This window comes from Cyphomyrmex costatus, unplaced genomic scaffold (assembly GCF_001594065.2).
Source record: "Cyphomyrmex costatus isolate MS0001 unplaced genomic scaffold, Ccosl1.0 scaffold496, whole genome shotgun sequence".
In the NCBI taxonomy this organism is placed as follows: Eukaryota; Metazoa; Arthropoda; class Insecta; order Hymenoptera; family Formicidae; genus Cyphomyrmex; species Cyphomyrmex costatus.
In genome coordinates this window covers 50,070-72,993 of record NW_017279235.1, presented here as the reverse complement: position 1 = coordinate 72,993, position 22,924 = coordinate 50,070, and the positions used below count along the sequence as shown (strand labels likewise).

General features: G+C 31.8%; 2 protein-coding genes across 2 annotated transcripts in view; one reads left to right on the top strand and one right to left on the bottom strand.

Moving 5' to 3' along the window:
- Positions 1-3,013: 3,013 nt before the first annotated feature.
- On the bottom strand, positions 3,014-4,189 carry LOC108778191 (uncharacterized). The gene has a single exon (XM_018545304.1). The coding sequence runs from the start codon at positions 4,187-4,189 to the stop codon at positions 3,014-3,016; it is 1,176 nt and encodes a 391-aa protein (XP_018400806.1).
- A 5,601-nt stretch (positions 4,190-9,790) lies between these two features.
- Gbs-70E (Glycogen binding subunit 70E) overlaps positions 9,791-22,924 on the top strand; it is a 20,888-nt gene continuing 7,754 nt past the window's right edge. Inside the window, exon 1 of the mRNA XM_018545315.1 lies at positions 9,791-9,846. The gene's annotated coding sequence lies outside the window, so the exon portion shown is untranslated. The remainder of the gene's footprint in view (positions 9,847-22,924) is intronic.

Genomic DNA, 22,924 nt, shown 5'->3' with positions numbered 1-22,924 from the left:
ATTCAAACTGTTTCGATTCGTTTAACATGAGTTCTTCCATTTTTAACTGACTAAAATAGAATTTACGAAAGTAAGTGTGTATGTGTGTGTGTATACATGTGTGATCGAAATATGCACAGAACATTTTATTCCAAAATAATATCCAATCTTACTACAAGGAAGGTGATCTTTGTAATAGCTTATTTCTAGCATTTAAATATAATACTATTCAAGATCAGTTCCTCCGTCAAATGATGGAAAGGAATGTATATTAATCGTGATGTATATATTGATATTGATACACCATGCGTCTCTTAAGCTTGCAGTATACGATACGTTTCTTCCTGCTGGATTTCTAATTGAATACATGTTCCCGTGTCGACACCGATGCTGACAGTACTACTGGGCTTTACACATTCTAAGTTTTCGTATTGATTGAGCAGTTGGAATTTAACTTTGCTTGACAAAAGGCCTCGAGCTCGAATAAATAAATATTAGACCACTGCCGTACACCATCGAAAAAATTCAATCAAAATTCAATATTGTTTGTTTTTTCTTTTACACCACATGATATTTCTCTCCTTTTAAATAGACGACATTTAATGTGTGTAAAAGAATACTGGGATGTAATTGAAACTGTATCCTGATTAGCTCTCACAATGCAGAAGGCTAGTACAAAACTACACAAGAAAAATGACACTTGACCTATCGTGGATCCAGGATCCAGCAGACAAGCCAATAATATTGCTAGCAAGCGATTTTCAACATAGCAGCCAGTATAGATGCACACAAGCTTGCTTTTTAACTTTATGACTTCTGCCTCTTTTGTTTAACAGAAAGAAGTCTATTCAGAATGGCGGAAATTGTACACAAAGTCATTATGCTTGTACAAAATCTAAACGAGTATTATAGTCAGAAGATGGCATTCTCTTTTACCACTCAACATCTGCGCATACATTATTAGTGATTGCACCTGTATAGTCGTGCATCTAAAGGAGGAAAGAAAAATAGCAACATAAGTAGTGACTTATAAATAATATTAAGCAAAGAATTTCTTAGAACCATAAATGTGAATGCATAAGTAAATGGTTTGTTAATCTGAGAAGAGAGAGAGAGAGAGAGAGAGAGAGAAAGAGAGAGCAAAATTCAATTTTCCTTCCGGAAAAAAACCACATATGTAGAACACAAATGGAATCAAACTCTGAACAAAGAAACACGAATCGATTACCCTAAGGGCAGATGGTTTCAGTAAAGTTTACCTATTAGGTAAATCTGGCAATCCGCGCACGTGATTAAGTAATTTTACTACTTACTTGCTAACCGGCCCTAAATCACTCGATACACTTCTATTCAGCAGGTAAAAACACATCATATGCAACAGGCTTTAGAACAGATATGATATTACTAGAGCATGTCTTTAAGATTAATCAATATTAAAGAAAATTACAATGTACGCGTATACATTTGTATACGTATGAAAAAATTTTATATTAATACATGCTCCAATTAAAAAAAAATAAATAAAAGCGAAAGCAGATATCGATCTTGAAAGTATACAAAATCATCGAAGGAAAAATGTAATTTACTGACCGTCTCTCACGAATATAGTTTGTATAAATTAAATTTATCTATTTGATATGTACATTATAGGTAAAGTCTGCAATGTGATGAAAAATATATATTTATATGTACAAACAAATGTTTTTTTTTTTTTAATACGAAGTGATAATATATTTTCAATTATATATATTTTTCTGCATTATGAATAATTTTATAATTTTATTTTGACAAGCGCAATCTAAGGGAAATACATTTGCAATCTATATGTGTATTACACTTCGAGTAGTACAAAATTGTTTATTTAGTGTTTAATTACAGATCTTTTGCATTTCGGACTTTACTTGCGATGTGTACAAACTTATAACTTCATATATCTAAATATTACAATGTAAATAATTTGGTGATTATCTGCTCCCTTATAGTTCGTAAATATAATCAATGGGGTTCCTATAATTCAATAGCTTTCAAATACTGTATAGTCTTTTTTTACCAAGATGATATAATAGCTATTTTATTAATGTCAGTCTTTTTGAATTTGAAAAAGGAAGGTATCGGGAGATAATACAAATCGCTAGTTAAAAAAAAAACATAGGTATTTTCGACACTAAGTAATACATAGTTGCAAATTTATTATAACAGTAATTAAACTATTTATAAACAAAGTACTAAATCTAGTAAAATTAATAAAACTTCGGGATACGTAACGCCGTTCAAGGAATAAACTTTTTTAAATCTTGAACGGAAGATATCGAAGACATTTTTTGATCTCAGTAAAACCGCCTTTAACGTCCTCGTTCACGACACTTTTAAAATAATTTCATCATAATTATAAAAAAAAACTACGCAAGTATACATGCATAATAATATTACGATTATGTGTAGATAGCGAAAAACGAACACCATTTATAACTGCTAGTGTTAACTTATTCTCGGTGATGGTGATTTTTTGTTTTTTTTTTGTTTTTTTATAAGATGTTCATTTTAAGCCAAGTGCTATCGTTTGTCTATGACTACACTAGACATGGACTAGCCAACGACTTCTCCACGCTATTATACCTGCCCTAAAACTAATTACAATATTTTCATGTAAGGCAGGTATACGGTATAATCGGAGTAATACTGAAGTGCATACATATTACCACTGTGTTCTAATTGTAAGAGAACGAGAGACTTATTAAAAAAAAAAATGATTTTCTTTAATTGTTAAAATGTGAGTTGTCTTCTCTTTTTATTTCTTCCTCTTGAGTATAAAAATATATAATGTACGCTAAAAAAAAACTTTTTATCGGCATTTTATAAGTTATTTTTGTTGCAAGAATTCAGATCTAATAATCATTCATGGATGACCTCTTCGTTTTCATCAGTTATGAAAAATCTTATTTCAATTTGTGGGAAAAAAATATCGGAATTTGTTATTGCTACTTAAAAAAAATCATGCATTCTCAATACTAAATGTTAATGCATTAACGCATAGTTAATGTTGTATTGCATTCCTTTTTTTCATTATTAAAAATTTTATTACTTGAGACCGATAACTTTGACCGAATTCAGGTGTCAATTTGAAAACTTCTTGTCGATATTGAACGGGAAGAGTGGTTCTTCGCTCATTTCTATTTGTTATCCATGTCTTGTTAACTGGAACAGCGCATGACCAAGACTTTGCACTCGTTTTAGTCGATCCTTTCTTCCATAGTTGAGGGCAGAATACAATTCCAGCAGTAAGTGAGAAATATTCACTCATTAAAGAAGTTACTTGGAGCTTTCCATGTTTCTCTTGTTGACCACGGATTTTTGGTGAAATTGGATGTACCATAACTGTTTGAATTACAGATCCCTCCTTAGCTAAGTCATTAAAATTGACTGTAAATAATTCGAAAACTTTTGTCTGTGCTATAATATTTGAAATAGACATTATTAACTTAAGATTCATGCCAGTATTATAAGGATAGGAAGGAAACAAATCAACTTTAATTCCAGCATCAAAAGCGATGTTTTTTGCTTCATTATCCCTTATTCCTAATGGAAAATAACCTAATAGGTTTTCAGTCATAGTCAATTCATCTGTATTTAAAGATGATGCGTATTGTCCAGGAGGAGCATCACTTATACTTTGTCTTACAGCTTCACTTAGTACTCCTAAACAAGGTATTTCTTCATACAAATTATGGTTGTCTTTTGTTACAGGTCCATAGAATCCACCATATTCGCCAATTTGACTAGTAGGTAATTTCGGAAACCATGGATAAAGGTGTTCTCCTGTTCTTGTTTGTACAGAACCAAATACTTGAAGTTGCAATAGTATTGGTTCAGGAATCGTAAAACTAAATTGTTGTAAAATTAGCAATAAATCTCGTTCTTCAGGAGTGATAGGTTGAAAGTGTTTCATCTTAAGTGAAACAATTCTAAACCATAGTAAGCTGGTACTATAATAATCCAGATATTCAGGCAGTATCTTTTTACGCACGTTAAGATCGTATAGAAATAAATCGAAATATACTCGCCTAGATATGTCCATTAAGGTTGGAGCTGATGGCGTTATTCTTTTATACAGATTTACTTCTTCCAATGACATAGCAACAGAAGCAAAAATTGAATTTTTAGCCGGGTCATATTGTGGTATGGGAAATTGTCGTACTATCTGTTGTTGCATCTTAGATGACTTATTGATGATACGAACAACTTCTTAGATATAACGCCTTGCACTTAAGCAACTTAAAATGTTGACAGATCAGCTTTAGCTACGAATTTTGATCTACAAGAATCACTGAACTATAATAATATAATTTCACATACATGTATATATATGCCGCAGCCCTTTCGCAAAGACTAGCCTTTTCCTGAAAAGGCTGATTTCGCAAAAAGGCTGAGATATAGTATATACATACATGATACCAAAGGAAACTGCATGCAAAGAAGCATATAAAAACAGTATTACAATAATTTTCTTACCTCCTTTATTAGTTCATTACATTTTCAATCTATAGATATTCATACCAGAAAGAAGACGAAAGCAGTAGCAAACGATAGACGTTACGACTTGTTACGACTTGTTACAACATGCTATGTATGTAAAAAACATAGGCTCAAACTCAAGCAGTATTACAGTAATAGAATTACTTAATTAATTAATAATTAATCAATGGCTCCTGAAAGTTCTTGAGACAATATAGCGTAGTGATAAAATTAGATAGAATTTAAGACAATTCGGGTTCGAGTACGCCCAACGCCCAGGGTCACTTTTAGCGGGACTATTTTTTCTAGCACATGCGCATTGGATGATTTGGATGCATAAAAGTGAAGTAATGGCGCTTTCGGCCCGACCGAGTTTGAACGTAACTCGGGTTGAATTATGCTTCGTTTATACTTCGATCTTAACCCTAAAATCCTAAAATTCAACCGATAGAATACAAATTTCGGTTAGAACTGGCAGTTTTATTGAATTTTAAGATCTTAGGATTAAGACCCGAAGTATAAATCCAACCTTACTGACGTTACACGCTTTCCTATTGGTAAAGCGTGTAACGTCAACCAATAGTTAAAAAGTAAAGTGTTTTCTAACCCAAGTTAATGCAAACCGAAAACGGATATAAGAAAACGCTATAAGAAATCACCATAAAAGAAGCACCTATTTTAACTCTCAATCGGTATTTCACCGATCAGTGCTCGGTGGTATTAAAAGCGTCGACGTCTGCATGAAGATTCAAGCTATATATTTCCAAAAATTTTCTAAAAATTAATGAAATGTTTTTTACATTCTTCAAACTTGCACAATTTGCACTTTTAATTTAACCTCTAACCTGCTCTTCAAAACGTCACAACAAGCGCACTATCGGAAATCGGAACCACTGCTGCAGACTGCTGGAGACGTTGGGTTCCCGAAGTTGGGCAGAAACAGGTGCATGCACTAGAAAAAGCGTCCTTACTAGCAACAATAGCGATGAGATACTTTTAAAGATCGTTGATCTTACAGAAGTGCATCGTATGTTAATAATCGCAAATTTATATCAATTGTCAGTAATGTCAACGCTTTTCAATTAAGAGCCTCGCTCTCGGGGCTGTCAGTAGATGAAAATCAACCCAGGATTGATGGTTTTTAAAGGATTATTTATATGCTGTAAACTGTTAATTTATATCATAAAGCTATATAGAAATTGAATTCACAGTTGAATGTAAGAAGAATAAAATTAATTATTTCATTACTACATATGTATTTTCGACTGACGTGATGGTCTGTTTCTTAATTTCTATGGCCACAATGCTATAACTCAATCCGACATCTTGGACCGAGAAATGTATAATCCATCAACTTGCCGTAGAAATAATACACGCGCGAAAGAAGTAAGTACATTCTTCTCTTTTTCTCTGTATATTTTATAGATTATATTTGCTTTTGTTGGAAAAACTTGCCTAACAGCAATACATGGCGGATCTTTTTGTTTTCAGCAGTTGTGAAAATCTCATTTTAGCTCGTGAACGTACGAGCAAAACATTGATACTTGCCGGCATGCAATCGTCCAATGAATCTCGTTAAGAGACAAGTGATTCCAACGTGCGTGTTACAGTCGTATCACCACGTACAATTCATGAAAGCAATTCTGTAAACAGTTTAATCTTCAAGATCGTATCTTTGCACGTATTCCTCCCGGTTGTCTATTATCATTTACACTTTCAATAATTATTGAGATTATAATGTATGAAATTATAATTTACCTGCTATATAATGAAGCGTATATAATATAATCAAATTTGTCATATTACATTTACCGTAAATATAAGTGACTTGGGACAGTACAGGTAATTTAGAACAGAATGTATGATACTTTTGTTAAATTCAGTCTGGGATCTATCCATGAGTCATTAAAGAAAACTTCAAATTTAAACTTCCTTAATTCGATAAATCATATCAGCGATGCATCGTTATACTATATTCTCGTAATGTTGCGCAGATACGTCTTGTATATGAGTTGTGAAATCGAAAAATTTCCGAGTATGATGTAACGACAGCTCATAAAACATAGACAATTTAAAACTTAAAGAACAGTCGTGACGTTGTGACTTTATGAGTTAAAAATCTACACTTCCTTTTTCTTCAATGTAGATTTTACACCCACGATGTTACGACAACGTCATTTATGTGTATTCTTTAAGTTTTTAATTGTTTATACTTTATGAACCGTCTTTATATCATTCACGGAAATTTTTCAATTTTACAGCTCGTGTGTATATAAGACGTGCGCAATACTACGAGAACGTACGTATAACGATGCATCGCTAATGTGAATTAATGTAATGACAAAAATCTGATTATATTATACGCTTCATTATACAGCAGATAAATTATTGAAGCACACACACGGTGTACATTATTTTACGTTCGTGAAGAAGAGAGAAAATATTCGTGCTTATCATTTACTCGGTTGCTCCATTTCTTTTTTGGTGTTATCAACTTGAGTATCATTTATATTGAAATATTTTTTATAACTAGATAAAAATAAATGGGGACATTTTACACATCGCACTAAGTCCATAATTTTAATATTAAAATTATTTAATATTAATTATATTTTAGCTTTTTTTTCGCGATGAAATAAAATTGACGAAGAAGAGAGATTAATCAGTCACGGAATGTACTTTTTGCTGTTAATAAATATGTGTTATAATTTATATCAACTTGAGTATCTTTTACATCGAACCTTATAACTAAATAAGGACAAATGGAGCATTTTACATCGCATTTAACATCGAATCTGTCATTTCGATGTTAAATACATTGTATTTTTAACTTTTTTTTTCGATAAAATAAAGTTGACGAAGGAGAGAGATTAGTCAGTCGCGGAATGCACTTTGCTATTAATGAATGTATATACTATTATAATTTATAATCAATTCAACACGTCCCATGTGATACGTCTGAGCGTGTCACGTGTTAAGAACAATTTGCATAAGAATATTTATTCGCGCTGCGTGTTTTCGACGTGCAAGAGTGAGGTATCTTCTTCTCGTCGTCTTTTATATCTTTTCCCTTTCTTTCTTTTTTTTTTTTTTTCTTCAATTACACGAGAAGCCCTTGTGAAAAGTCGTGCCATTTTTCCACGAGAATAATGCGATGCTAAGCTCTAAACTAAAAGGGTATCGTCTCGCACGTTTTTTTTCAACGATATCGAGGATATCGCTCGGAGCAAAAACAAGTCCGGCTCGGACTGATATACAGCGGCCAGACGGGAATTCGCAAAAATTGAATTGTGGCGACTAATATTGATCGCTCGCGCGTTTTGCGTATCGCGCGATCATCACGCTTCCGTCTGTGTGTGTACGTCTCTTGGGGAGACCGCGGAGAGTTATATGTGCGTGTGTTGGATGTTTTAGAAATTGTGTTAACGTGACCCGTATGCACGTGTCGCGCGGGTATCGTTCGATGAATCGACACCTTTTGACCAATGGCGCGACCAAGTGGCATTTTTAATCTCCTGCCCGCGATATCTTTTTGCTCGTTTATCTCATTTATCCCATTTGGGGGGGAAAAAGGCGAAAGAAGAAGAAAAAAAAAAACACACGCGCCGCAGATTGTAATAAATATTATTTTCCGCGGGGCTTATTTATTCATTTATCACTCTAATGTGTCGCTTCTCCGCTAATTACGAAGTATTGTACGGTGCCTTCGCTCCGCCGAAGATAAAAGCGACGTATCGCTACGCAATATTTAAACTCTCAACGTAAATGTTATTATCATTTTCGCAAAAGTTAACATTCTGATAATCGCGAATCAGAGAGAGAGAGAGAGAAAATAACGGTCGTGCTTCACTGATAATCGGCTCGGTTGTTAACGCTAAAAATATATTCGCGCAAGTCATCGTAGCTCAGACCCAGTGCGTTTTCAACGATACCTGTTTTATCGCGCGGGCACGTATATGTTACTTCGTGTCGAGTGTATTTTATTAATATACGCTCCTCTCGCACACCGCGTGCACGATAAATTTCGCGCAAAGCCCGACGGAGGAGACTTCGACCGTGGATCTATAGGCGCCGAGGGTCCGCGGGGCGGCCGAGTAAAGTTTACACGTGTGGGACTCGCGAGGTCAGCGTCGACTCCCGGCGGCGCCAAGCACGCGCGTCGCATCTGACACGGCGCGCGAGAGGTAGCCGCGGGGAGAAGGGAGGATGACCCGTAATTATTATTTTTTTCTTTTCTTTAAGAAAAAAAAGAAAAAGATAAAAAAAAAAGAGTCACGCGAGCCGTCGCGACGCGGCGGTGCGCCGCGACCGCGGGATCGCGCGCTCCCCGCGGCTCCGCGCGCCGTTCGAGAAACGAATGATCTTGCGCGGCGTCAGCGCGTCGCCAAAGAATCGCGACCGATCGGACGGGATCCTCGCGGAGGTTCCGTATACGACGGACAGCCAGAGGCCGGCTGCACGGCGCGCAGAAACGCGCACGTAGCCACGCGGCACGCGCGCAGCACCGAATGGTTCCGATTCGCGTACGCGCCGCGATCACGTGAACGTCACGCGCGCTAAGCGGGCGGGCGCGCATGCGCGACACTCGCCGTCGCGCCGGCCGGTTCGCAGCCGCGCGTTCAAATCGTGCGTTTAAACGCGTGTCGAACGTGGTGTAACGTGGAACGGTACCGCGCGCGATCATCGGCGCGCCGGCCGAACCGAGGGGTTGTATTCTCTCTCTCTCTCTCTCTTCTCTTTCTCTCTCTCTCTCTCTCTCTTCTCTCTTTTTCTCCCTCTGTCCCTCCTTCGCGCGCGGATGATATCGCGGGTCTCGCGACTTCTTCGAGGAACGTCGTCCGATTGTCGCGATATGGCGACGCGACGGTGAGATAAGACCACCGCTGTTGGTCGTGCGAGTCGGAGTCGGTGATAGATAGGCGCGCGATGCGCTACACTGCGGTCATTATCACGTGAGGAGGAGGTACCGTACAATCGTTCTCCGCTGGTTCTCGAAACTTAAAACGCGACCAACGTTTCGTTTCACGCTTACAAGGACTCTCCGCCGTATACGTTATATACCCCGTGCAATTCTCAATCGTGATGATATCCAACTAATTCGCGATGCCACGAACGATTGTATGAAGAAATTGTTTCCGCTGGTAAGCGAACGCAACTACAATTGACAACACTTGGTCCTGACGTTTCCGCACACGGAGTAAGAAGATCAGGCAAGAGGATATACCGCGCGAAGAAAAAAGGAATAAGGGGACGTTGGGTGGCGTCGAGAAAGCGGAGCGAAGAGAGCCCGTGAGAGTTATTTAAATCCGCTCCTCGTCACACGTCTGAGGAGCCTGTCGTTACTGCGAGAAATTAGTAAGTAACCATATGTCACTCATTCAGTTTTCTATCGTTCATTGACGTTCCGCGCGTGGGTGATTCAAATCTGCAAGCTTTCCGCGGTATAATAATATGTCCAGTTCGTCGATGTGCACTTTCTAATTTTTGAGAGAATTTAATCGTTAGTTAATGATCCATTAAAGAAAGCTTCCTAGCATATTTTCTTTGTTTAATCGAATACAGAATTTTATTTTCAATTATTACGTAAAGTAGCTCGACTTTTTATTGCTTTATTTATTTCTTAATTGTCTTTTCAAGTACGTTTAAGAACAGTTTAATTTTAGACTCATATGGTACTAGACTCTTTAAATAAATCACTTGGCAAATAATTATTAGACAGTTTAAATTGCGCTCTCTCTCTCTCTCTCTCTCTTTTCTCTTTCTCTTCTGTCTTGCTTTTTCTAGCTCTAATTTGTTTCTAGTTTTAATCTATTTAAGTTTTATTTCTTGCTATATTATGACATCATATAATATAATCCTTACATATATAATAATATCTAACATTATATATATATATTCGGAAATGTATAGAAATTTCTATAATTTGCAATTAATATTTAAAAAACCACTAATAATACGATTAAATTAATTATACAATTAATTGGATAATCACAAGCAATTATCATAATATTTACTTTCGCGAATGAATTGTGACATTTAAAAAGATAGACTTTTACTGAAATTACCAATTTTTTGTTCTCTAGTTTTAATGCAGATGTATGATAATGTTAACTTTTATATTTATTCATACAACACACACATACACAAAATAAATATTTATTACATAATTTATATATTTCATTTTATCTACACGTAACTAAAATAGTTGTGTATCTTGGCATGTGAGATATTCATGAAATTTGTCTACCTCTTTCTCTCTCTCTCTATTTTATACCTCAGAAAACGAATGATGTTCAACAATATTTTCAAATCGCGATACATACATCATCGTGCTTGGCATTTGAAGAAAATATACTTATGTGAAAATATAATATTAAAGGTACTATTATGATAAATTTGAATTTCAATAATATGTCGACACATAAAAATAATTTATTAACTTATTTCAAAATAAAATTTTATTCAAAGTAAAAATTGTAATTGTGGCGTAAGATGGGTAAAGTATTTTAATGTAAATATATATATATATATATAATGAATTTCTTTTATACACCCCGAAATTACATTAATTTCGAGCATACATACGCGATGCAGTAGTCACAGACGCATTGAACAGACGCGCTGCTCCGAAACTGCGTCTGCAACAAGTCTGGACATTCTCCTTGCAACTCCGGTAGTTGCTTGTAGCCGTATATTTCGTCTTGCGAGTACCCGTAGACATTTGTATATCTGAAAAGCCTTTATTTACATTTGTCACTTCATTATTATCTTTGCGATCCGATTCCAACGACAAGATACTGAATACAAACAGCAATGATGAGTAAAATACTTTTAAAATGTATCTAAATACACACACAAATACATACGCGAAAATATATTTATATATAATATTATACAAATAATAGATACATGTGCAAAAATGTATTAGCTCTACAATTTAATTCTCGGCCATTTTTACCAAGTTTCGATATAAAATTATAAAAGAACGAATATTTACCTAATCAAACTAACCCCCTTCACTTTCTAGACATATTTTTACAATTTTTCAGGCAACTGTCGGATTTCGCTTCGGAAAAAAGATTGTTGTCTTGAGCCGATAAATTCTATATTGAAAAGAATTGAAATTGTCGTCAGAAAATCTTTGGAATCACTATTTACATGTATTGTACGACACAGAGTTTCGCTTAAAGCCGCGGCATTTTTCTTCAGCTGGAACGCGAAAAGGAGGCAGTGCCTCAAATGCTGCTGTTCGAACGATATTGTTTTTACTATTATACTATTTTTTGAGATTACATTTGCAGCACCGACACCTATTATATCTTATTTTAAAGCTTAAGAATGACATTTCAAGACGCTTCAAAACGACCGTATGGCGAGAACAAGATTCAAATTTGAATAAGTGTTGTAGTCAATTAAATACAGGGGCCGAGAATGAGCTTGCAGACCTAATAATATTCATATATGGATATTTTTTAAAAGTATTTTTAGATAAATATATCAGACACTTTTCAATTATATTTTATATTATATGGTAATACAATATTTAAAAAACATATTAAATACATTTTTTATTAATCACTTTTAGTTTTATTATTTTGAAGATAATTTAATCATAATATAATAGTAATAAAGTAACTGAAAATTCTCGTATACATCACATATGCTGTTTTTGCAAATAAAAAGTACAGTTTTAGTACAGATTACTGAATCCTTACATTATTACTCTATAATACGATACGAAAACTTGGAGGAAGCGAAAATAAAATTAGAAAAACTTGCAATAATATATATAATATATATATATAATGATTTACGATAAAACTTTTTAGACGATATTTTACAACTCAAACTTATGTTTGTTCAGGCCTTAATCTACAGAAATGACGTTATCACACATGTAATGAAATCGTGTCTTTACTGAGGAAAATGTATTTAAAAATGTATCTGAAAATCAGTTCAGATACTGTATTTTTATATCTAACTACAAATATAAATACTCAAATTTAAATGTATTTTAGATACAGGTTAGATACACAAATTGTATTTCTATACATGTATCTAGATACGTGTGTAGAGACATACAACTCAACACTGCAAGTATAATGACGATTAAACACACAGAATCACATTCGCATTAGTCGCAATGCAGATAAATAATTTGGGATTCCACTTTCAGAACTGATTCAATTTCTGGTAAAAACAGATTTGCGAGAATACGTTTCTATAAAGATTTAATTTTAATTTAAACTTTATATATTTATATAACACACAAATTTACTTTCTAAAATCTTTAAAGTAGAATCTAATTCTAAAGAGTGACAAAGGATGACAATTGACCCAGTGTTGAAAATGAATGGCTCAATTGTTAATTTTTGAGAGTGAGATTTTATTTTTTTAAATCAAATTTTATTGCATAGATTTCAAAGAGTTAATATGGAAAAAGATCTTAATAAAAAATTTTTGTCGCTGCATGCTGAATTTTAACAAAAGCTTCATTCAGGGTGGTAAAAACACGTTACACGTGAGAATAATCGCAATGTAGAATAACTCAGATTAAGTTCCTCATGAATCCTGGGTTGGTAAAAAACATGTTTTAAACACTTTAAAACATGTTTAACCGATGTTTTTAATATGTTTTAAATATGTTTTCTTTATAATATAGTTTAAAGCGTATTTAAAGCATTAAAAACATTAACTTGATATTGTTTCAATATTTAAAGTTTTTAAACTATCATTAAAAACATGTTTAAGAAGAACATAATGTTTTATTCTTAAAAAAAAAAAACATTAAGATAAATGTACCAGTTAGTGGACAATTATCGATCCAATTTGTTGGACAAAGTGGTACAAAATTGTCAATATTAACCTTTTAATGATATGTACAACTTGAAATAAATTTATTGTTTATAAAAATTTAATTACAAATTAATTTAAAATCGTACATACCATCAAAAGCTTTATATTTAAAATGTTTCGTCACTTTGTCCAACAATTGGTTCATGTCCATTAACTAGTACATTTACCTTAGTCTTTGTCAATTCTGCATGAATCACAGATGTTTCTCCGAAAGTAGTAGAAAATACCGAGAACAAATTTCTTTGTGATAATCTATAAATAAACTTTTGTTCCTTTGTTATCAGTATCTTTTCTATCATATTTCCGGAAAAATATTGATATAATTGTGTTGCAGTCAGAAACTTCTTATATATTTTATTTTGAAACTAGCAAAAAGTTCTAATCACAAGATTAGAATTGCAACAAAAGATAATATCTAAACTTCAACTGGCATATCAAGTAAATTAAGTAATTAAGTAATTAAGAAAAAGCTATCAGTAGAGACTTTAATGTTTTTTATAAATATTGAAATCTTTTTACGACCGTAATTAAGCATGTTTTAATTTTTTTCATTACATACTAGATTTTAACAAAAACTTTACCGAGGATGATAAAAGCACGCGTTTAACACAAGTAAGAATGAACGCGATGTATAACTTAAATGAAATTATTACCTCATGAACCACAGACATTTCGCCGATAGTGGAAAATACCGAGAGCAAATTTCTTTGTAATGGTCTATAAATGAACTCTTGTTCCTTTCTTATCAGTATCTTTTCTATCATATTTCCGGAAAAAATATTGATATAATTGTGTTGCAATCAGGAACCTCTTATATATTTTATTTTGAAACTAGCAAAAAGTTCTAATCGCAAGATTAGAATTGGAACAAAAGATAATATCTAAACCTCAACTGGCATATCAAGTAAATTAAGAAAAAGCTATCAATAGAGACTTTTTTTTTCATTACATACTAGATTTTAACAAAAATTTTACCGAGAATGATAAAAGCACGCGTTTAACACAAGTAAGAATGAACTCGATGTAAAATTTAAATGAAATTACTACCTCATGAACCACAGATATTTCCCCCCGATAGTAGAAAATACCGAGAGCAAATTTCATTATAATGGTCTATAAATAAACTCTTGTTCCTTTCTTATCAGTATCTTTTCGATTATATTTCCGGAAAAAATATTGATATAATTGTGTTGCAATCAGGAACCTGTTATATTTTATTGTGAAATCAGCGAAAAGTTCTAATCGCAAGATTAGAATTGGAACAAAAGGTAATATCTAAATCTCAATTAACATATCAAGTAATATGTAACTTTTAACCATTTATTTATGAGCAATTTCGAAGTTCATTTACAGCGGGCCGAGAAAAACGAGTTTACCATATGTATTATCGCTGAAGGAGATTGTTTGTTTACAAACAAAACCCAAGATAACTTCCTCAAGTGACAAGTCGCGTAATTTACACATATGTTATATATTATTACATCGTATCATTGGCAAATTAGCCCGTCAATGTCACAACCAAGTCTATTTTTACTATGCGTTACAAACGGGTCAATATGCATTAACAACACATATATAATTGAAAGAATTTTATTTCGCAATTAATTAGCAAGCTGTATCAGACACTGATTTAAATGACTGGCAAAGTGTGTAATTAATTATTATCAAAATATTATTTGGTTATTGCCAAAAATATACGAATGATATATCTTGTTATCAAATGAAGATATATCTTGTCCCCTCTTGTTTTTTTTCCTAAATTTTAGTAATTAATTACTTTATTGTTCTGAAATTGCTTTATTTCCTCGCACACAATTTTAATAATTAATTATTTTATTAATTAAACGTTTAACAATGGAGTAATAAAACAGAATAATCCTTTAATGAATGAATAAAGATTTTTGAAATTATTCAAGAAAATTTCTTGTATCAAATCCTTTTGGAGAAGTGCGTGTATCGAACATAGGTTCGCCCAGATATTTTCTCGAAACCAGCTTGGCGGCTTCCTAAACGACATTCACGCGTTGTGTGTAGTCGTGCGTTTCGTGCTCGCACAAAAGCCGGCATTTTTACCGGTTAATCGACCCTCGAACACACCTACGTGGTATTCTAGTATGGAGCAAAGCACTAATTTCCGGGGAAAGTCCGAAGTCTCATTGGCTTACATCGAATAACCAGGGATATCCGCGGAAATGCAAAGAAAAATTCTTTTCTTTCTCACAAATAGACTGGATATTCAAGTAGCAAAGGAATTTGATTATCAATCAAGATTTACGTGAATCCATCATGCGGATGTAAATACGTTTTGTATCTCGTAGTAAACGTATATAAATGTGCTTCCACTCTTATGTAAGCACATCAATGCGTGCATTAATGAGAAAATTACGATATTACTGAGAAAGTGAAGGAAAGAAAGTTTAGCGACATAACAAATGATGTATAAGTCGATATCTTATCTGCGTCTATCAAATCGTCTACTAAATTTGTTATTCATTTTTATCTTAATTGTATTTTGTTATAATGACTCATAATATTACCAAAAATATTATAAATTATTATTATGTCTGCGTATTTTTGTAAAATTTAAGCACAATATTTGTATTGGTTCAAAAATTATTTAATTTTTTTGCTTTGATTCTTATGTAAAATATATATTATAGTACTTACTTGCAAAGATAAAAAAAATAGCATTTTATTTAAATAAATTTTTTTTATATATTAATAGAACTCTAATAAAATATTCATGAGATAGTTCATTTAAATCTACTTGTTTAAAAGTTATTTATCTAAGATAAGATTACAGCTAAACATGGCTAATTGCATTGCACGAGCCATTGAAAACCAAATAATTTGTGTTATTTTGCTTTTTATAGTTAATCTTAGAGTGTATTTCTAAAATTCTTTGATTGATGTTGGTTTTTTAGATAATTTTTCGACTGATATTTTTAGAAGATATTTCACAGCCAAAACATCCTTAAATAAAAAAAGTAAACTTGGAATCACGTTATTCTCGAATGATATTACATCAGATATCATGGTAGAAGTTAAAACGCATATCACACTGTTTAATTAAGATGTGAATGTAACTTTGATACTTAAGATATTTATTGATTTCTGTGCCACTCCTTTTGGTGATACATAAAAATGTTTTCTTTGATCTATATTGTAAGATTGTATTAATATATTATTAAATTAAATTGAGTTCATACATATAGGTGTCAATTAATTTATATTAATTATTATATGATAATTTATTTGCTCTTCTGATATTTATTTTGTTAAAATGAGCAATTTGCAAACAATATTTTGCTTCTCATTTATTTCAGAAGTTCAATTAGCATCAAATCATGATTATTAAACTACAAAACAACTAGTCAACATTTTTATTCCTGTGCACAAATTTACACACACAACAAAATAATATCCCTTATGTTTCTATTCGAAGAGTAAGTCAATGTGCCTCTGGTGCCTACTTCGTGCGTACATTTAACGATAACGGGTGTATATTAAAACGACCACATTTCACGGTCTAACGTTGCGTGGTTTCGGCGACGAGTTAAACTTTGCTCGGTAAGATTCCGTGATCGGCCATTTCACGAAGGCGTTAGAGCCAAGTGAGAAGGAGAAAGAGAGAGCTGAGAATATGTGTATGTCGGTTATCATTACTGCTTCGAACCAGAATACCGGGGGCGATAAGGCCGAGAGGGTTCGACCTCAACGGCGCCTCTGTCAAGTGAAAAAAAGAAAAGGAAAAAAAATGTGGGGAAATACTGCTATGCTATGGGTACAATATGCGGAGTCGTTTGATTCCGAAAGTACTAGATATGGTTCGTCGAATATCGCTTATACAAGATCTCTCTCACGTGTTAATCGCGTGGATGTCTGGTGACATACAGCAGCAATTCGAAATTATAATAGAACATTCCCATTAATAGTTCTGTTTACAGCTATATGTAAACTTAAATGTTGTTCTCGATCTTCATATCGAGATTGCAAATGTGACTTTACACAAATTTTTTATATTATATATTTTTATATACAATTAAAATCCTACAACTCTTTTATATAAGATAAATATTTTTCCTAAAAATGCTTTATTTTCGAAATCAATAATATAATAATAAAATATATCAATAAAAACAAAGCACCCTGTATATTGCGAGTGCAAATTAAAGCACTGAAAATAAAAATTAAATAAGCGAAATTTTAGACAAAAGTCCAATTAAGTATAATTAATAATATAATAATAATTACTTGGTGTCGCACGTGCGAATATTCGATTGTTCAGATCAAAGTCTAAAAAAAAACAATTGTAAAATATTAAAAACATTTAACTTTTATAGAAGGTAAAATATTGAGTAGATCAGAATATGCTTGTCTCTCTTGATAATCTCCGAGCTATTTTTAGTATCACACACTCGCCGTTCGATCGGATCTCGAATTTGAATGAAGCTACTCGAATTCCATCGACCGGTCCTTCTACTCTCTACCAGGCCGGTTTACGCTCGTTTCATGTGACGTGCATATTAAATGAGAAAACAAGTTGAAGAACGTCTCCTCTCCGTTCGTTCATTTTACTCTTTATGGTCGGCAGCTACTTTTTACGTTCAAAAGTGGCTTTCAGCAGTTGATACTTATAACATTGTATTCGTATAAGGTATAAATCCAGAATTATTCAGAATTCATAATCAAGGTGTATTGTACGTTGCTGAGTAAACTCATCGATTCATTGGTACATCATACATGATGATCAAATATGACATATGTTACAAGTATGAATACAAATTTTGCAACAAATATTAAAGTCCCTTATGATCTTGTCATCTTTCCAGTTAATGTGAAAGTGATATTTTTAAAAAATGTAGATTGCATTAGTTGAGATCTTGTTCTTCATATAATAAAGCTCTAAACTTTGTACAGAGAAGGGATTTTCATAATTTATATTTATAAATATTTTTTTCAATTTCTAGTTTATCATTATTTGCTGAACACTTATAGTTAGTATTAATGCCGATATATAAATGATATACTTTTTGCTAGGAGATTGGAAACTCGATATATATATTTAGCATCATTTGCCTTTATAATAAATGAAAAAGATAAATTTGCAAAAAAATTAGAGAGTCGTTAGAAAAGCATATGTTTAAAAATACACAAAATATTTGTTTCTAATATTTTATGAATAGTTTTTTCTAATAAAAATTAATTAAAATATAAATTGAGATCACACACACACACACAAACGGCAATGATTTAAAATTATAGAAAACGTCACTTGTAAAGAGAGAAAGGAACTTGATAAAATTTTGATTATAAGTTTCTACACGACTTTATAAATTTTAAAATTTACCTTATATACAACTTATTTGGAATATTTTATAAAATGTGAGTCTTTTAAGTAACAACATTAGAATATCTGGAAATTCAAAATAGTAAAGAGTAGGGTAACGATTCAGGGTTATCCGGTATAGTTTACGTTCTTGTACCATCTTATGGTTATTCTTTAATGCACAGTAATATGATATCGAAATTATCGTAGGTCAGATGCGCACAAAGGTTTTGGCATCATTATTTCGGCATCATTTGTCTCTTATTTCAGATAACGCTAATTCTTTTGTCACTTTTATTTACGCGAATCAACAATTATAATTGGAATGCGATACTAGCTACAATATCAACCAAGTATCAATTTAAACAGAAGAAACATAGTTAACTAATTGTAAGCTAACTCCATCAATTACTTTTTTCTTTTGAAATTTAATCTCATTTCATGAAATTAATTATTAAAACTCGATTACTTATATATAGTTATTATATTTTTATATTACATATTCTTTACTTAAACATGATTAATATTTATGAAGCATTATAAAAATATTTTTTATCAAGAAATTTAAAATTTACAGCTATAATGGAAAATAAATTTTTTCCCATATAAATTTCGCAAAATTCTTCGGATATATTCGTTCTTTTTTTATACATTTTATATAGCGAGAAAATTAAAGTTATTTGGATGAGTTTCGCAGAATGTATATCAGTATAACGCATCCACGATCGCATTTCCATTCACGATCCGTCTTTATTTTTGCCAACTGATTCATGCGACTGAACAGGCGCGCTGAACTATTTGTGGAATTGTTCATGAGAAGTGAAATTGACGTAGCTGCCGTTTGTTAACTCGCGTGACAATACATCCTCCTCGTCAACCACGTCGAAACATTTCGAAACATTGTCTCTGACAAACGTCATTAAAAACGTCATTCGCCGCCTTAATCATGCAAGTGCATATTTAACACTATCAGTAAAAACGCGAACTTGCCTTTTTTTCCTCAACGATATAGAATATGTGTCTTGAGCGGCGAGAGGTAAATTCTGATTGGTTTAAGAGGCATGTATCAGGCAATATCGCACACTGCGGACTGACAAACAAAAGTCACGCTATACTGGCAAAATCATCAAAACCGATATCAATGTGTATTTTCGCATTGCACGTGCGATTAAATTTTCTTGTGTGATTTGAAGATATTTGTTAAATCGTAATACAGTAAAATACAAGGCTTTTTTTACGATGATAACTTATGTTGCAATCCATTTATACATCTTTTTAGAAAATGAAATATTGATGTACATATATTATATAGAATTATCAGTGCCTTAAATATAAAGCCGAAACATACGTTTCACGTTAAACGAATTGTTGCGACTTAATATTTATGTCATCATTATGAGGTCCAGTTTCACAATTCATGGTTAACTTTTAATCGAGGTTCAACGTACTTCTCATCTCTTTTTCGAATTGAAAACAGATGATATACATAAGTGGAATCTCGATTAAGAGTTAATCATGAATTGTGAAATTGGGTCTAAATAGATAACTATTTTATTGCACATTGCAATTTGCGCATGATTCCTACGCTGATATTCCCATTGCCTCTATTACCGTTTGTTAAATTGATGAAAGTCCATTTAATATTGTTAGCCTTAGAATTATTATTTATTCCGAGCTTTTATAAACATAAATTGCGCTTGCAACTTTAAATCGTTTATAGCTAGAGAAATTATTTGACAGATTTATTAAACGACGATTTAATTGCTATAAATTAAATAATAAATGTAAAAGCAACATTTCTTGCACATTTATTATAATAGATATGTCTTTTATTTCTTTTCTTCTCTTTATACTTTTTATTTTATTATTTATTTAATATAAAATTTTATTATGATGATATAAAAATTTAAGTTTTGCAGTGTAAGGAAAGTAATCAATAAATTGATTGTGCTTGATGACCTTAGGTCAGTTATTATTGATTACTTATATATGTAACAACCGTAAAAATAACAGAAACGTGATCAATTAATAAAATAAATCGTAGATTAGACAATGTTTATGAGAAAAGGTTATAAAAAGCACAATCAATGTTTGACACCTTCTTTCACGTGTTTGACATCTTCTGCCCTGTATCACTCTATTATCTCTATGACACTAATTCCTTTAAATCAAATAGCTTTATCGCTTTTGGATGTAGTTAAATACTGACGACTGATAGCGATGACCGATTAACAAAACGTTTATCATACAAGTATTTGAGTGTCTTTTGTAATATTTTTCTAGAATTACACGTATAATATAAATTAATTAATAGTACTATTATTGCACTTGATCCACGTTGTTTATGTTATTTTTTATTTCAGCATAATGTGAAATATTTTTATAAATATTTCCGATGTACACCTAATTTTATATTCTCATTATATATAGTACATGTATACAAAAACAATTAAGTTTATAAATTGTACAGACTGTATGATATAAAAAAAAATTACGACTATGAATTTAAAAATTAAAAATTGAAATAGGGTTGAAAAAGATTAGAATGAGCAATATATTTAAATTATTATAATATATTTCAAATTTTATTATCACAAAATATTGAAGTTACCGTATAAAGTTGGTTCAATCTTTCCGAGTTTAATGAATAATTAATTATCTTTTTAATAATTAGATTAAGGCCCGGTTGCACTAATGTTATTTTGATTTTAAGCGAGATTTAAAACTCTATCTATATTTCGTTTTAAAGTTAAAAGAGAGACAAAGATAGTGACAGTATTAAATCTCACTTAAAGAGATCACGTTGATGCAATCGGGCCTTAGTCACTTTACTCATTTATTGATATACATGTATAAGTACTTTTTCGTGATTGTTATTACATATAAATATATATAATATTAGACGAAAGTTTTTAGGAAACATAAATGCAAAAATTCACACACGCGCACGCGCATGTATGTACATTATATTACAATATATATATATATATATATATATAATGTTATACAATATATATTATAATAAATTATTATACATGTATAATAAAAACTCATTATTACTCATTATAACATATGCATAACTTTATTTATTAGAAAATGAGTATCTTATCGGTTAAAGCTTCAGTCACGTACGTGATGTTTCGACTTTGACATAATTTATCCTAATCTTATGTTAGATCCGTATTCCTTCTTTCTCAAATGAAACAGATATCATGTCTACTGTTCTGTTGTCTGACTGATTGTCTACTTACTGAGACAAACATATTATAAATGGATGGGCACATATTTTGAATCACTTATAAATATTTATATTTTTTCATGACTTCCGCAATTGATAAGATCAATAAAATATCAGTTTATCCTGCTTTTACAAAGTATTACATATATTTCGACATTTTAAAAAAAAAAAAACGTCTCTCGTAGGATTATTTACTGTTATCTTTTTTAATTTTAACATTAAATGTCTAATTATTAATTATTAATGTTTATTATTACTTGAATATTAAATGTTTTAGTCTAATTATAAATCTTTAACAAAAAAATGTTAAAATTAAGTAAAAAATTTACATGTATAGAATTATTTTTCTTTTTTAAATATTAATTATTTCATATATGATATATATCATATTTATCCATCTAGTTTCTCTTCCTCTCTCTCTCTCTCTCTAACTTATAGATTTCTCACTAAAATATGTTAATATAAAAAAATAAGAATAGTGTATTCGATAATTTGTTACTTTACGTCTACGTTAATATTGAGTTCCTTGCTTAATAATTTATGTATACCTATTCATCATACAATGTACATTCTACTGACAACAAATAATTCAACTTTAGAGCCGCGTATGTAATCACCGCATGGCGCCAATACGGGATTGCATTTGAACAAATCGCAAAGTGACCGTGAATATCTTTGATCATGACCCTGGGATTACAGTGCATTTTAAATTATGATTAATTAACATAACGAATTTTAATGTACGCAATATCTTTATTATTTATTTAAAATATTTGCTGTCTAATAAATCTTTGTTATCTGCCTCGTAGTTTTTTATTATCGTAAAAATTATGAAATTATACATACAGACGTATATATGCGTTTTATTACAACTAGAAAGTTACGCAAAATATGAAAAGAAGTATAGGAATATACTTCATATTTAAAAAGTATTATTAATATATTATGAATGTATTATTAAAATATTTGACGGAGACGGAGGGAGGGAGGGAGGGAGGGAAAGAGAGAAA

Bases quoted from the DNA above. Each gene is read 5' to 3' on its own strand.
- LOC108778191 (XM_018545304.1), bottom strand. From the start codon at position 4,189: ATGCAACAACAGATAGTACGACAATTTCCCATACCACAATATGACCCG.